At 54.4% G+C, this 15,042-nt stretch overlaps 1 protein-coding gene across 5 annotated transcripts in view; it reads right to left on the reverse strand.

Moving 5' to 3' along the window:
- The window catches only part of LOC102019258, a 31,506-nt gene extending 16,464 nt beyond the window's left edge, over positions 1 to 15,042 (reverse strand). Inside the window, exons 1-5 of one of the 5 annotated variants that reach the window (XR_001233060.1) lie at positions 15,017 to 15,042; positions 14,426 to 14,611; positions 13,851 to 13,992; positions 4,315 to 4,380; positions 3,674 to 4,201 (exon numbers count right to left, since the gene is read on the reverse strand). Coding sequence is in view for 1 of the 5 variants with exons in the window: in XM_013511689.1 (XP_013367143.1) it covers positions 9,638 to 10,006; positions 13,851 to 13,992; positions 14,539 to 14,611; positions 14,702 to 14,831 (714 nt within the window). In the remaining 4 variants the exon portion in view is untranslated. Of the gene's footprint in view, positions 1 to 3,673; positions 4,202 to 4,314; positions 4,381 to 7,002; positions 10,007 to 13,850; positions 13,993 to 14,425 lie in introns of those variants that run through there. The other 4 variants (XR_001233059.1, XR_001233057.1, XM_013511689.1 and 1 more) reach the window with 4 other exon arrangements.

Below are 15,042 nucleotides of genomic sequence, written 5' to 3' on the forward strand. Positions count from 1 at the left end.
TTTTTGTCTTTTTGAGACAGGGTCTCACTATGCAGTTCAGGCTGGCCTTGAGCTCACTTTGTAGCCCAGGCTGGTCTCGAACTTGCAACGATCCTTCTGCCTCAGCCTCCTAGATGCTGGGATTACAGGCCTGCGCCACCATGCCCGGCTTGGACAACCCTTGAAATGCAGTCAAAGGAAGAACTGAGAACGCTGTCTGCAAGCTACACTGGCGAGTTCTCTGTCTTTCCTGACTACTATAATGAAATACCTTACGCTGGGTAATTTATGAGAACAGAAATGAGTGGCTTATTTTTCTGGAGTCTGGCAAGTGTGAGATCAAGGGAGCAACAGATTCTATGTCCAGTGAGGGCTTGTTGCTTACCGGGGGTGCCTTTTCTGTGCCCCTTGTAGGTAGCAGAAGGGACGAGGGCAATCAGTTTCCTGACCTATTCACCTCCCACAGGCTCCGCCTCCTACCCCCGCACTGAGGGGTGATGGTGTATAAATATAACTATACACATAAATATAAACATAAACATAAATTTGGGGGTGGGGGACACAAGCATTTGGACAGCACCACTGTATTTGTTTCTGGTTTTTTTTTTTGGAGACAGGGTCTTGCTATGCAGTTCAGGCTGGCCTTGAGCTCACTTTGTAGCCTAGGCTGGTCTCAAACTCACAAGGATCCTCCTGCCTCAGCCTTCACCATGCCTGGCACCAGCACTGTAAAGATACACTAAGGAGGAAAACCAAGGCGAGTACCAGTGTGAATAGCATGCTTTTCTATGTGTTAAAATGCAGAGAAAACGATACAGGGATTGAGTATAGTGGTGCATGCCTGTGGTCCCAGCTACCCAGGAGGCTCAGGCAGGCCGATCTCAAGTTCAAGGCCAGCCTCTGCAGCTTGGTATGACCCGGTTGGCAAAAGAAATAAATAATACGAAAAGAATGTTAGGATAAGCAAGTGAAGACACAGGCTACTTCTGGGGAGAGGGCAAAGGTGGCAGGGACTGGGGTGTGGAGGACGTCTCCCTGTACTCCCTTTGCACATTTTGAGTTTTGAATCATGTGAATATTTCGTCCAGGAGAAAAATAAATAAGTAACATGATCAAGCAGTTTTGTCCTGACCCGACTCCCGCACCCTTAACCTCCTGCATTCTAGAAATACTCCAGCGCTTGTCTTATCCTTATCAAAATTCCTGTAGGCCTTTGACTCCCGACTCAGCCTGTCTGCAGCATTTTCCTGCCTGCCGGGGTGGGCTGAGTCATAGCCACCCCCAGCCGCCAGCTGTTTGCTATCTGTAGGTCTTCCTGGGAAGAGCTTTCCAGCTGTGAGCCACCCCACAGTCTCTTCCCTCACACTGTAAGGACCCCATCCATGGGTGTGCCGGGCCCTGTGCAGTTCTGAAAGGGCGAGTGCGCAACGCCAAGGGGAGAAGTTGCCATGTGTGTCTGTGTTTCCCGAGAGGTGGCACCCGGGACGGCTTCCTGGGGGAGATGGCACGTGGGCAGAGGAGGGAACAGGGCTCCGGGCAGAAGGACCAGCATGAGCAAAAGCCCAGAGTCACAAGGGAAGTGAGACTGGAAGGGTGCTTGAGACCAGGTGCAGAGTCTGAGGAGGTGCCTTGTGGAGCCGGTTGTGGGTAGGCGTGGAACAAGAGCACATTTCTACAAAGCTTGTGCTGTGGTCCCCTGGAACTGTCCCTTGCAGGGTTCCTGGAGGCCGGGGCTCACACCGCAGTGTCAGCCGAGCCTGGAGATTAAAGGAAAGCTCTGACCGGAGCAATGCCAGGGTCTGAGGGACTAATCAGCAGGTCTGATCCAGCATAGCGACTCGCAGAGCTCGGTGCTAAGGGCCAGGTGTAAGAAGTCAAAACAAGGAGGCACAGATACAGGGGCCTGAGCCCCAAGAGCCTACAGTCACCTGGTGGAGAAAAGCACTCAGCTCCTAGAAGGCCCCGCAGCAGGACACGGCCCTGGATGCGATTTGGGACCCTAGCAGGGCTGCAGCGGGCCTAGATGGGGGAAGGGCTTTTACACATCACTATATCGCACCTAGGTTTTCCAGGTGAGTCTTGAGGCCCAGAGAGGGACAGAGAATTGTCCAGGCCACACAGCGGGTGAGTGACATAGGCGGGGCAAGATCCCAGGGCCCTGACTCCTTGACTGCCAGCCCCGCCCTCCACAGCCCTCACAGCCTTCTGCAGGGCGGAAAGCTCAGCCGCCATCAAGGAGCGCTTCCGGAAGCAGGGTCACGCCTAGCCCCCTGACCCCGGGTGTCCTTGGCAGGTGCAAGATGGAGAAAGTGCTGTCCCAGGAAAGAGACAGTCTCCCGTGGACCTCCCTGATTTGTCACCTGGCTGACTGCCCTGGGGCGCAGTGATCAGCAGCCCACCACAGGTCACCTGCTAAAGGCCAGTTGGTGTCTCCTCCCATGGAACCCAGAGGGACGGATGATGCTGGTGTCCAGGATGCAAATGAAGCTCGGGCAGTCATAGCAGCTCCTGTGCTGTTTTCCAAGACACCATTTGCCTGTGCCGGGGACAGTGGCCTTCCCTTGCAAACACAGAGATTTCCTCTAGACGTTCCCGACAAGGTGCTGAGACCCTGCCTTCAGCTCTCTTCCTTTCGGCTTACCAGACACACTCCCTGAGCAAGAACGGGCCTGCAGGCCTTGCAGATGTTTACCCTTGAGTATAAATAAGTTGTCAGACCCCCAGACTGCCAGCTGAATGCAAGGCCCTGCCCAGAATGACACACGACAGGCCAGGCCAGGAGGGAGAGGTCCCAGGAAGGACTGGGGCTGAGCCCTGGGTGCGGCTGGGTGGGGCTTCCCTGCAGCACCTGGCCCTGGATCTGTGTCCAGGTGGCACCCAGGAGGGAGGCGCCCAGGCGGAGGTATATGGTGATGCTGAAAGAACACTGATTTTGCTGGGGTCCCAACCCAACCCACGCCTGCCTTAGGCAAGCCACTCCCCTCTGAGCCTCAGCAACTTCTGTGAAATGGGGTGATGGCCCTGCAGCTACCCTGCAACTGGGAGGACTCCACAAGCTGTTGTCACACCCAAGGGACGTTAGAACCCCCATGAGCTCTGTCCAACCTAGATCCTGGCAGAGTCCCCAGTACAGCTAGTCAGGGAAGGGGCCTAGAGCTTGCATCTCTAGCAGGCTCTCAGAGGATCTCTATAAAACCCTGGAGGTGGGGCCGACAGAACCAGAAAAAAACATGCAACACAAATGTCACTGTGTAGCAACTTCCCTCCCATGTCCACCCCACAGCTGGACAGAGGGGGCCAGGCAGGAAGAGCAGAGAAGGAACACAGGCCCGGGAGCCAGCGGTCAGGGCTCTGCAGACATGCTGTAATCCCTGCACCTAGCAGCACTGAATCTCTCACGAAATAACAAGCAAATGTGTCACATGACTCACCTTACATAATCGTCCCTGCAAGTCTGTGAAATAGGTTATCCCTACGCCCATTATATGGTTAAGGAAGCCATGATAGAATAATGGGTCCCTGCTCACGCCTGGATTTTAGCCCTCTAGGCTTCATTGTGGACTTGCAATGTACAATAATGTAAAATAATGAATTGCCTTCTTTTTTTGCTTTTTTCTGGTACCGGGAATCGAACTCACGACCTTGTACTTGCCAGGCAAGCACTATGCCGCTGAGCTAAATCCCCAGCCCCTGAATTGCCTTCTTTCAAGCCACAAAATTTGTAAGAAATTATCACAGTAACAACAGAGATTTCATCTAAAACCTGAGTCTCAGGAAGCGGAGACACAAATACAGTCTTTTTGTCCGCAGAACTGTGTGCAGATTCCTGCCCATGAGTCAATTCAGCGACAGACCAGGATCTGAGGCTGAAGGTACCCAAACCAGCAAGAGCTTTCTCTTGGGGCGGGCAGAGGGAAATTCAGCCGTTTTAAATGTCAGGGTGGTTATGGGAAAGAGGAATGTCGCTGGCTAGGCACAGCAAAGAGTTTCCGTGTCTGGACCAACTCCAGTTGATGAGAACTGGCTGCCTGAAGCGCTGTGAAGAAAGAGCTGAATCCTGAGGCTGAGTCCAGGCTCGGAGGGAAAGGGTGCTGGGATCGACTGGCAATGCCTGTCCTGGCCTCGCCTTGGAAGAGGAACCATGACTGCTGAAGTTGACCTCATGAGTTGCCCCAGGCCGTCTGGGTCTGACTCTTCCTGTTCCCAGGGTGTAACAGGGTGCCTGGAAGGGAGGAAAGAGGAAGGAAGGGAAGCAGGAAAAGAGAAATCCATTTCCATGGGATCCAGGACTGGGGCAGATGGGTGGACTGCTGAAGTGCAAAGCTTCTGACTTACCCTCTCAGCATCCCTGCCCCCCTTTTCTGATCAAAGCACCCCCTTCCTTTGGGGTTGGTCTTGAGGCTGGAGAGGAGAAATAAAGATAAATAGAAAGGATATACTATTTAAAAGTATAAGATTAAAACTGTATGTTTTGCCAGGCACGGTGGGCATACCTGTAATCCCAGCACTTGGGAGGCTGAGGCAAGAGGGTTTGAGACCAGACTGGGCTACAAAGTGAGCTGAAGGCCAACCTGAACTCCATACTGAGACACTGTCTCAAAAAGACAAAAAAAAATTGTATATTTGAAGAAAAACTGCAGCTTCAGGACACATAACTTATTCAAGCTTATTTCCTTCAGGCAAAAATTCATAAGAGTCTTAAAGACAAGCTTGTAAACTTGGGGTCTGTACCTATACGTTTCAGCTGTGCACTAGGCCCCCTCCTACTGACCCCCATCGTCAGAAGCTATTATGAATAGAGAGCGTATCTCAGCTTCCAACCCAAATCAACCGTTTGCCTTTTAGCAGAGCCCACAGAATGGGCAAATGGGCAGCCCCCGCAGACACCCGAGTACATCTCCTAGGGACATGCTGAAGTCCCTGTAAATATACCTGCTCCAGGCCACATGGTATCTCTCTCCCTCTGCAGGGCCCACATTTTCTCTTTGAATGTGAACTTGAAAACTTCTGCCTAGCCGGGCGTGGTGGTGCATGCCTGTAATCCCAGCACTGGGGAGGCTGAGGCAGGAAGATCACTGTGACTTCAAGACCAGCCTGGTTACAAAGTGAGCACAAGGCCAGCCTGAACTGCATAGTGAGACCCTGTCTCAAAAAGACAAAATAAAACAAAACCAAAAAAACTTCTTCCTAGTAAATCTCTCTACACCTCTCACTGGAAAATTCTTTTTCTGTGACAGAAGTCAGAGAACGTGCAACCTGCCTCTTGGATGGAGGAAGTCAAGGATCCCCATCTTTGCTTTGGGAGCTCTGTGGACCCTGCCTGGTGACAGTCTTAGTCCATTCAAGCTGCCAAACAACAGATATTTATTCTTCACAGTTCATAGTTCAAGAGGCTGGAAATCCAAGGCCAAGGTGCTTATAGATTCAGTCTTTGGTGAGAATGCTCTTCCTCCTAGATAACGGTCTTCTCACTGTGTGCGCACATGGTAGAAGGGGTAAAGCAGCTTTCTGGGGTCTCTTCTACAAAGGCACTAGTCCCGTCCCACCCTCCTGACCTAATCACTGCCAAAGGCCCCACCTCCTCGTGCCATTGGCTTGGGGGTGAGGATTTCAGCGGGTAGAGTGGGCAACACAAACAGTCTGTTGTAGGGATCGCCCTCCTCCATTGCATTTGGTTGGGGTGGGACCTCCAACCCCAGGGACAAACTATGTAAACTGTGACCCACAGAAGAATTTGACTCTTCCTCACAAGCTGAGCTTTGCGAGAGACTCGGGGAGGGAGGGAGGGCGGTGTGAGTCACGGCATCTGAAGACCACATCCTGAAGATCTGGGCCCCAAACCCGGCCAGTGATGAGGAAGTGAACCCAGCCTGGGATTCTTCAGCCTGAGTGCAGAGACTCCTAACCCTAAAGTCCTCTCTTTCAGGAGCAATGACCAAAGGCACAGAAACCAGAGCCCGCATCAGCCTGGGAAGAAGTGTCCCTGGGAGTTGGCTGCCCTTTGAGTACAGGCATCTGGCCTTCCTCCCTCCCAGCAGCTCAGCAAGTTGAATTCCAGTCCAGACCTCCACTGCCATTTTTATTCTGCTTAATTACTCAGAATCAATTTCCCAGGTCTGGGGAAGAAAGGACAGGCCAGAGATCAGAGCTGTTGCTGTCAGGACCAGGAGGGGTGTCCAAGTGGCAGGAATGCATTGAAACAATGAGGATGGGACAGTCAAAGGCCCTGTGGCCAGGGAGACTTGGGTGTGACCCTGGACTGTCCTTCCACTCTCCGAGCCTCAGGGAAATGAGTCTGTGAAATGAGATGATGAGCATCTTTCTCTCACAGGGGCCCTAGCAGGCACCTGGAGATGATGTAGGAACAGCATTCAGCATAGTACTAGGCACAGCAGTGTGACTTCTTTCTCTTTAGGGTGCTCGCGCTCCTGGAGGAAATGCAGCCTTTTTTTATTTTTATTTTTATTTTTGTCTTTTTTATTTTTTTATTTTATTTTATTTGTTTTTTGTTTTTTGTTTTTTGTTTTTTTCCGGTACCGGGAACCGAACTCACGACCTTGCGCTTGCCAGGCAGGCGCTTTTTGCCGCTGAGCTAAATCCCCAGCCCCTCTAAATCCCCAGCCCCTCTAAATCCCCAGCCCCTCTAAATCCCCAGCCCCTATTTTTGTCTTTTTTAGACAGAGTCTTGCTATGCAGTTCAGGCTGGCCTTGAGCTCACTTTGTAGCCCAGGCTGGTCTCGAACTTGCAATGATCCTCCTGCCTCAGCCTCCCAGTGCTGGGATTACAGGCATGCGCCACCACACCCGGCTGTAGGAAATGCAGCTTAATACATCCCTGTGACCCACAGCTACCGAGTACCTGCTTTATGCCAGCCACAGCACTAATTCACTTTGTCTTTTTGTTGTTGTTGTTTTTCTGGTACCAGGAATCGAACTCACAACCTTGCACTTGCCAGGCAGGCACTGTGCCGCTGAGCTAAATCCCCAGCCCCATCACTTTGTCTTTTTGAGACAGGGTTTCACTATGCAGTTCAGTGTGCCACCACGCACGGCCCCTCACTTGATTTTCAAAGTGCCGCCCATGGTCTTCAGAGGAGATCAGGCGTGTTCGTGGTGGTATGGCTGCAGACTTCCATGGTCTTCAGTACATGGATGAGAAGTCTGAGCTCAGCAAGGGGAACTAAGCCACCCCCAAGGCCACAAGCACGCCAGCAGTAGGAACCTGAACACAGGCACTTTTGACCAAGACCGCAAACCCTTCCCCTCTGTAGGGCTCCCTGATGGCAGGGAGGACTTCGGGTGGGTCTGGCCCCAAAAAGCTGCGGGTCCAGACGGGGATGAGAAATGTGGAAAAGGAAATCAAGCTGAGCAGGCAGAGTGCCCCGAGGGTCCGGGGAGCCAAGACTGCTCTGGGCAGGGGAGGACGCCTCTGCCTGGATTTCAGGCCATATCCAGTGTCTCCAGAAAGAAAGGATTAGAAGCCACTGTCCTAATCCTGAGGCCCCAGGAAAGCAGCACGTTCCCACAGGTTTTATCTTCCTCCTGTCAGTCTTGCAGGTGGGAGGAACACCCCACACTCGCAGAAGAGAGGCCAAGGCAGCACAGGGTCAGAGCCGGGACGTCACTGTCCCACGCCCTTCTTTTGCAGCCCACACAGGGCAGGGGCCCTGGCAGGGTCCGCAGAAAGTGGCGGGCGGGGGGTGGGGGCAGAAGCACAGCAGGATGTAGGCCTCCGAGGCAGTTCTTGCAAACAGGACATTTCTTAAGTCTCCCTCCCACTCTCCCTTTGTGCAGACCAACAATGGAAAGAAAAAGCAATGGATTCACAGCCAGGACCCCCGAGTCTCCAGTCCTGCTGAGACTAGCTCTTGTGCAATCTGCGTGAGCTTTTTCTCCTCCTAGGACCTCAGTTTCCACATCAGTGAAAGGAGGGGTCTGGATCCCATTTCCAAGGTCCCTTCTGGCTCTACTGCTCTGGAAGTTAAAGGCTGTGAGTTGGTGTCACCTCCCCTCCCTAAGTTGCCCAGATCTCTCCCAAAGCCTCAGACAACTCAGGTGGAAGAAACGTTTGGACAGAGGCTTGGATGGGAGAGAGCGCAGGGACTCCAACCCTTGTCCCCATGCTCTGCCAAGCCAAGATGGCAGGCCCGCAGGGGAGGTGGTCAGCACAGACAAGAGCCATCCCCACTATGGAAGGCAGGAGCGGCCCCCAGGGATGGGCCAGAAGCCAGAACGCAGCCAGGCTTTCAACCTCCTACTTCCCAGCCCATGCACCAGGCCCGGCGGCCAGCTTCTCAGAGCTGGGGGTGGAAGGCAGGGAAGAACCAGGGCAGAGGAAGTGGCCTGAGCTTGCTCTCTTCCCCTTTGTTTGAACCTGTCCCCCTGAGAGCCAAGCCTGCAGCTGTAGGGTCTTCTGATGATGGGGAGCAGGGGGCGAATGGCTGCGGGAGCTTGACGGACCTGACCCCACAGCCACTCCTTGATCAGTAGGTATGGGATTAGAAGGCTGCTGACATCCGTGTTTTTCAAGTTGCAGGTCGTGACCTCCTGGCGGATCTTGAAGCTAATGCAGTACTTTCATTGATTAAATAAATCAGAATGATTAATGATGATTGTGATAAAATAGAGGAGACAATAATGGAGTGCCTTCCGGGTAGTAAGCATGAATTCTGTCCTGAAACTGGTTTAAAGTTTTATGCCTTATGCCAGGTTGTGATATCATGTGTTTCTTGCTCCTGGTCACATTCACAAAGCTTTGGAAAGCCACGGCCTGAGATCATGCTTCCAGTCCCTTTGTCTGCCAGCAGGAGTGGGAGCTGGCCGCAGGTCCTCCCATGTGGCCCTCAGCTCCTTGCCCACACACCTGGCTGCCTGCTCAGGTGCCCCACCCCAGCAGCTGTGCACACGCCTTGTGTCCTTCCGACCCTTCCTTCTCCCACACCGTCACCCCAACCTGCCTTCATCCAGGGCCGCCTGTGTGAATGCTGCACTGTCCCCTCGAGGGCCCAGCCAGGATGACCTTTTCGTTGCCAGCACCCACCCTCCCAATCAACTGGCTCCTATCAAGGTGTGGCGGGTGGAGGCCAGTTGGCTCGCTCTGATTTGTGGATGAAAGCAGCACACGAGTGAATGGACAGTGGATCGGGGGCGAACTGCTCTGTTCTGGGAGACAAGCACAGAGGTCTGCTGTGTTAACAGTCAACGACGGCGATGCACCTACTGTGTGCCTGTACCTCACAGCTCCTGGCGACACTAGGCCACCAGCCTCCAGACGTCTTCCTTTGAGGAGTTCAGGGTCAGATGTGACAGACAGGTGGATAAATCACTCACTGTGATGAGAACCCCAACATGGACACTCACTGGGGTGCCAAGGGAGCTAACAACCCCACACAGACATCTAGGAAGCCTACAGGAGTCACCGGGCAAAGGGCCAGGCAGGGTGGGATCAGGTGGGGGTCTTCTCGGCAAAAGACTGCAACTCACTTGGCGCTGCATAAATCCTTTACAGCGCTCGCCACTTATCTTACTGTTACACTTAAGTATTTAACTCCCCCTAGACTAAACTCCAGGAGAGGGCAAGGACCAGATGGTGCCGCCTGGGCTGAGCCTGATGGTTCTGGCAGCAGCCTGACTCATTAAACATTAACCAGTGGAATATTCAGAGCCTGCCGGTCGGTGGCTCAGACCGGCCTGGGTGGCAAGCGTAAGGAAGAAGCCGCAGTGGGGCACGGGGAAGAGCGAGGCTTTCTCCAGCCAGCACTGGGGAATACTGGGGGGTAGGGGTTAAACAGGAACGAGACAGGCAGTCAGAGTCATGGTCTAGAATATTCCTCATGCTCTGGGATCCGCAGTGTGGGGCCGGACCAGGCAGGCAGCGAGAAGCAGGGCTGCAATTACCCAGGCCCAGGCCTGAGTCGAGAGGCAGCTGGGCAAGGTGCTCGGAAGAGGCCTTTGTGAGCCAGTGGGCGCCGCTGAGGCAGAGCCGGGCTGCCTGGACTCCAGATGGGCACTTAGTCCTCTTCCCACCCTGCCACAGACGGGAGGAAGATGCCTGCTTAGCTCATCCACACGGGCACAATCTGGTCCTGGCAGGTGCATGCCGGCCGGTCACTGGTACTAGTACATTCCTGAGTTTTGCCCTTGTGCCCTTACACTTTTATTTTCTTGGCCCTTTTAATCAGCTCACATCTTAACACATTTATATACTTTAAAAGCAAACATTAGGGGCTGGGGATTTAGCTCAGCGGCACAGAACCTGCCTGGCAAGTGCAAGGTCATAAGTTCGATTCCCGGTACCGGAGGAAAAAAAAAAAAAAAAAAAAAAAAGCTAAATAAAAGTAAACATTAAGCCAGGAATGGTGGCGCATGCCTGTAATTGTAGTACTCCAGAGGCTGAGGCAAGAGGATCATTGCAAGTTTGAGGCCAGCCTGGGCTACAAAGTGAGCTCAAGTCCAGCCTGAACTGCATAGGGAGACTCTGTTTCAAAAAGAGAAAAAAATAATAATAAAGCAAACATTAGATAGAACACAGCAATGTAGCTCAGTGCTGAGAGGCCCTAGGCTCAATCCCCAGTGCTGCAAATAAATAAAGTGATTATTAAGGAGTCGTATTATTCTCTATACCCTTGTGTGTATTTTCAAGCATTTCATACTAAACATATTAAGTGAATATGATGTCACTACCATGCATGGATAGTAATTCTAAACTCTCTATGGAAGCTCTAAATCATCAAAAATAGTCTTGTTAAATTGCCTGTCTCCATCTCCAGCCTAAGGATCTCACTCTGAGGCTTTTCCTTTGCTGAAAAAGGAGAATGCCAGACTGACATGGCCATGCATAGGTGTAATTCTAGCACTCTGGAAGGCTGAGGCAGGAGAGTCACAAGTTTGAGCCCAGCCTGTTCCTTTTTTTTTTTTTTTTTTTTTTTTGAGATAGGGTCTTTCATTTCTTTTTTTGAGATAGGGTCTTGCTATGCAGTCAAGGCTGGCCTTGAGCTCACTGTGTAGCCCAGGCTGGTCTTGAACTCACAATGATCCTCCTGCCTCAGCCTCCCAAGTGCTGGGATTACAGGCATGTGCCACCACACCCGGTGGCCAGCCTGTTGCAAAAAACAACTTTTTAAAAAGGGCTAGGGGCTTAGCTTAGTGCCAAGGCCCTGGGTTCAATGCCCACTACAGTGTGTGTGTGTGTGTAGCGGGAGCTTGCTCTGGCCCTGTTCTTCTCGGCCCTAACCGAAATTTACAGAAACATGGAAAATATGTTTTTAAAAGCTATACTAATGCCTAACACTGGCAAACAAGCCCACGGGTTAAGGCTGTGCTTTGTATTACAGACACAGGTACTGGGGACTCCTCTCTGCCCCTTGGGGACACAGACCTTCAGCGATCAACCATTTCATCCATTCAGCAAGAACTAGTAAATAACACCACCAAAAACATATGGAAAGTGCTGACATATAGTAACACATGTAACAGCACCACAATCCTGTGGAAGGAGCCGTCGCGCTCATCTCACAGATGAGGAAACTGAGGCACAGAGCAGTAAACTGTCCACAGTTCCCAAAGCCAGCAAGCAACCTAGAGAGATTGGAACCCCAGTCACGCAACTGTAGCGTGGGTTTTTACTACTCTCCTGTCCGCGGTTTGGCCACATTCACTTTCTGAATCGAGAGTTCAAAGACGGAGCCCAGTGGGTCCGCGGTCCGGAGAGAACGCAGATTTCCCTCCCACCTTCAGCCCTGGCTTTTGGGTGTTGCAGCACTCCTCGCTTCCGGCCCAACAAGCCCACCCGCTCCTTCCGCGGGTCCGGGATGCTGCGCCCGGGATAGGGCGGGGCGGGGCGCAGGTGCGCGAGTCGGTGGGCGTGGCCGGGCCGGCGGTGGGCGGGTCCGGTGGGCGGGGTCGCAGCTCCGGGCAGGAAGCGGAGCAGCGGCCCTGTGAAGGTGCCGCGGGCGAGCGGACGCCGGTGACGACAGCCTCTCGGGAGAAGCTTGCTGCGCTGGCCTTATATGGTCAGGCGCGGAGCGGAGGGGCGCCCGCCCAGCCGGCCCCGCCCGAGGCCCTGCCCGGCCTCGGAGAAAGCCCTACCCCGCCGGGCCCTACCGGGGCTCAACTTTTGAAACCCGGGCGCCGCCCTTGCCTCTGTGGGCGCGTTTACCCTGCACCCCACCGCCCGCAGGTCCCCACTAGGGGTGGGAGGGCAACTTGAAGGGACCCCTCGTCGGCACACCCAGCCACCGATCTGGAGGTTGAGCCTCCCCCTAACTAGCAAGAAGGAAGTCTCTGGCCGCAGGCTGAGCGTTAGCCTCACGCACAAGTGTCTGGTTAACTGCGTCCTTTTTCCCGGGCTTTAACCACTGCAGAAAGGCCATTGGGAGGCACCCGCTGGTCACCTTGCCTCTTGTCTTCCCTTCAAGTGCTCATGGCAGCCCAGACCAGTCACATCCCGGCTCTGTCAGCTCCTCCTTGCTGTTCGCACTCGTTCCTCAAGCCGTGCCCAGCCTCCCAGGCGCCCGCGGGATGGATGGCATCCCTCACTCCGTACCACTTCTCTGTGAGCTTACTGTTCCCTGCCAGACCATGCTGTCCAGGAGTCCCAACGCCTGCCAGTCCCCCAGGAATGAACCCCCTGAATTCCTCGCACGAACTCTACACCCTTCAAAGAGATCTTTCTTAGCGTCCTCTTCCTAACTTACAGTGACGATTTAACCTTTCTGATCAGCACAGGAATTTTGACCTGTTCCCTCTAGGACCTGGGCCAGGTAAGACCTTTCTTTGGCAGCTTGGTGGTGGGCGCTACCAGGAGGACACCATATTGATGCTAGACTTAGTGTCACCCTTGATGGGCATGGCACACTACAGCTACTGACTCCTAGGCTAAGCATTCCTCCTGTCTCAGCCTCCCAAGTAGCTGCAAAAGGCATGCACTATGTCCCCAGCTGATTAACCCTGCTGAAGTTCAGTTTCTTCATCTGCAAAATGAAGATAAAGTAATCCTAATTACTGTTTTGTGAAAATCTAATGAGTTAATGGTTGTGAGCTTAAGACAGTGCTTAGCACACAGAATTCCTGCACGTGCTGTGGGTTCCAGGGGGTGGGCTCCTCTCCTAGCTGGGCATTCCTGGCGCCTGGCACACAGGAGGTGCTGAATCTGTATCCGTCTGTGGGTGAGGCAGAGGAGAGGAGGTCCTCTCTAGGGCTTTATGGCCACTGGGAGGGACAGAGGGTAGATGCTTCTGGGACATCAGAAGGTGAAGCAGCCACTTCGAATGACAGGATGAGTGGCAGAGTCTGCACCAGGGTGACTATCATACGCCTCCTTAGCACTGAATGTCCCATGCCCCAGGAGTCTAGTTTCAGGTAAACTAGGGGGGTGGCAAACTCCAGATCAAGTTCCAAGCCCGAGGCCCTCAGGACTGTCCTGCTCCTTGCTGTCCTGGGCCACCCCCGTTAGAAACATGAGCTCTCCTGCATGAAGCCCTGGGAGACTTAAAAGACTCCCCCAGATACTCACAGCACAAAGGGGTGCGATCTGGTGTGGGAGGGCAAGCCTGTAATCCCAGCCCTGGAGAGGCTGAGGCAGGAGGATATCAAGACCCTGTCATAAACAAAGGGCCAGGATGAGAGCAGCAGGGGGGTGCAGACCTGGGGACAGGAGGGCCATTTACCTTGACACCCTGAGGAAGACCCACAGAGCACATCTTTGCCAGGCCCTCTGCCCAGCACTGGGGCCGCCCCCGCCGCCCCAGGCCTCGCCATCTGGTGGGGCACAGACACGTGGACACAATGACTCCAAGGCTGGTTCATGGTCACTGGAGAAGGGACGGATTAACGGGGTTTCTGGGGAGCCCACTCCTGACTGGGCCACTCACCAGCAGGTCAGAGGTCTGTCCCCTCCCCTCGCGGGCCCCGGATGTCCTCTGTCCGCCACTCAGTGGAGTAGGAGCTGCTCTCGGAGCCCTTCCTGACCCGAGGTTCATGACCCAAGCAGCAGATTTCTGGGAAACGCAGCCCCTGGAGAGGGAGCGGAGGCTGAGCTGGCCTGAGTGGGTGGGGGCAGCCCGACGGCCCGGCCCACTGCACAACAGACAGCCTCGTCCTCCCAGGATGCCCTGGCGTGAGCCGCCCAGCTGCTGCCCACCTGCCACCCGTCTGCCACATCTTCCTGGGCCACTGTCCAGGAAGTTGGCCTCTGCTTGTCCCTCACAGCCCCCAGGGACCAGGGCCGGGCATGGAGGCCTCCCTCCTTCCTCTTGGCTGCGGAGGAGACCCTGCTCCCAGGGCCGGAGGCAGGCCCGGCTGAGGCTCAGCCGTCAGGGCCGAGGGCCGAGCGAACGCCGTGGCCACTGGGCAGCCAGTCCCCCACCCGTGCCGCTTTAAAGTCATTCCCTGGCCAAGCGGAGCACAAAGCAGCTACAGAAGGCCGTAGCTTAGAAATCATGTTTACCCTTGACCTCCTGGACAGCCTCAGTCAAGAGCAACCCAGAAGTGACCTGGGACCTCAGGGCCACTCTGAGTATCTCCCCTTGCTCGATGGATGGTGCCAGGCCAGGCCGATACCTTCTTGGGCCTCCATTTCCCTGTCCTGGTCCAGCCTGGGTGGCTTCCTTCCCCACCTCAGCATCACAGGATCCTGGAAGACAAGATCTGTTCCGTTGGAAATGAAGTGGAAACCATAAATATGTCGGGTCACGAGGCGGGAGGACCAAGTGGTTCCACACACTGCCTGACACACGTGTCCTGCAGCGGGGGCGTGCGGCTGCGGCAGAGGACTGGTGAGAGCAGAGGTGCCCGCCCGGGCGGCCCAGAACAGCTCCTTGGTAAGAGGTTGCCCACTTCACTCCTCCATCCATGTTGCAGGCTGCTGCAGGGGCCCCTGCTTGGTGCCAGCTCCGGGAACCAGGAAGGTGCTCAGGGCAGATGCAGGGGCCGGCATCCCAGGAACAGTGCTCGCTTCCTCAGGCCGAGTCAGAGCGACCCCGTCCCACCCCGGCTCCCAGGCCTGAGCCAGACCTTCGTGAGGGCTGAGGGCTGTTACCTTGGACCTGGCTGCCAGGAACACAA

Source organism: Chinchilla lanigera, unplaced genomic scaffold (assembly GCF_000276665.1).
Source record: "Chinchilla lanigera isolate Chin_1 unplaced genomic scaffold, ChiLan1.0 scaffold00012, whole genome shotgun sequence".
Classification (NCBI taxonomy): domain Eukaryota; kingdom Metazoa; phylum Chordata; class Mammalia; order Rodentia; family Chinchillidae; genus Chinchilla; species Chinchilla lanigera.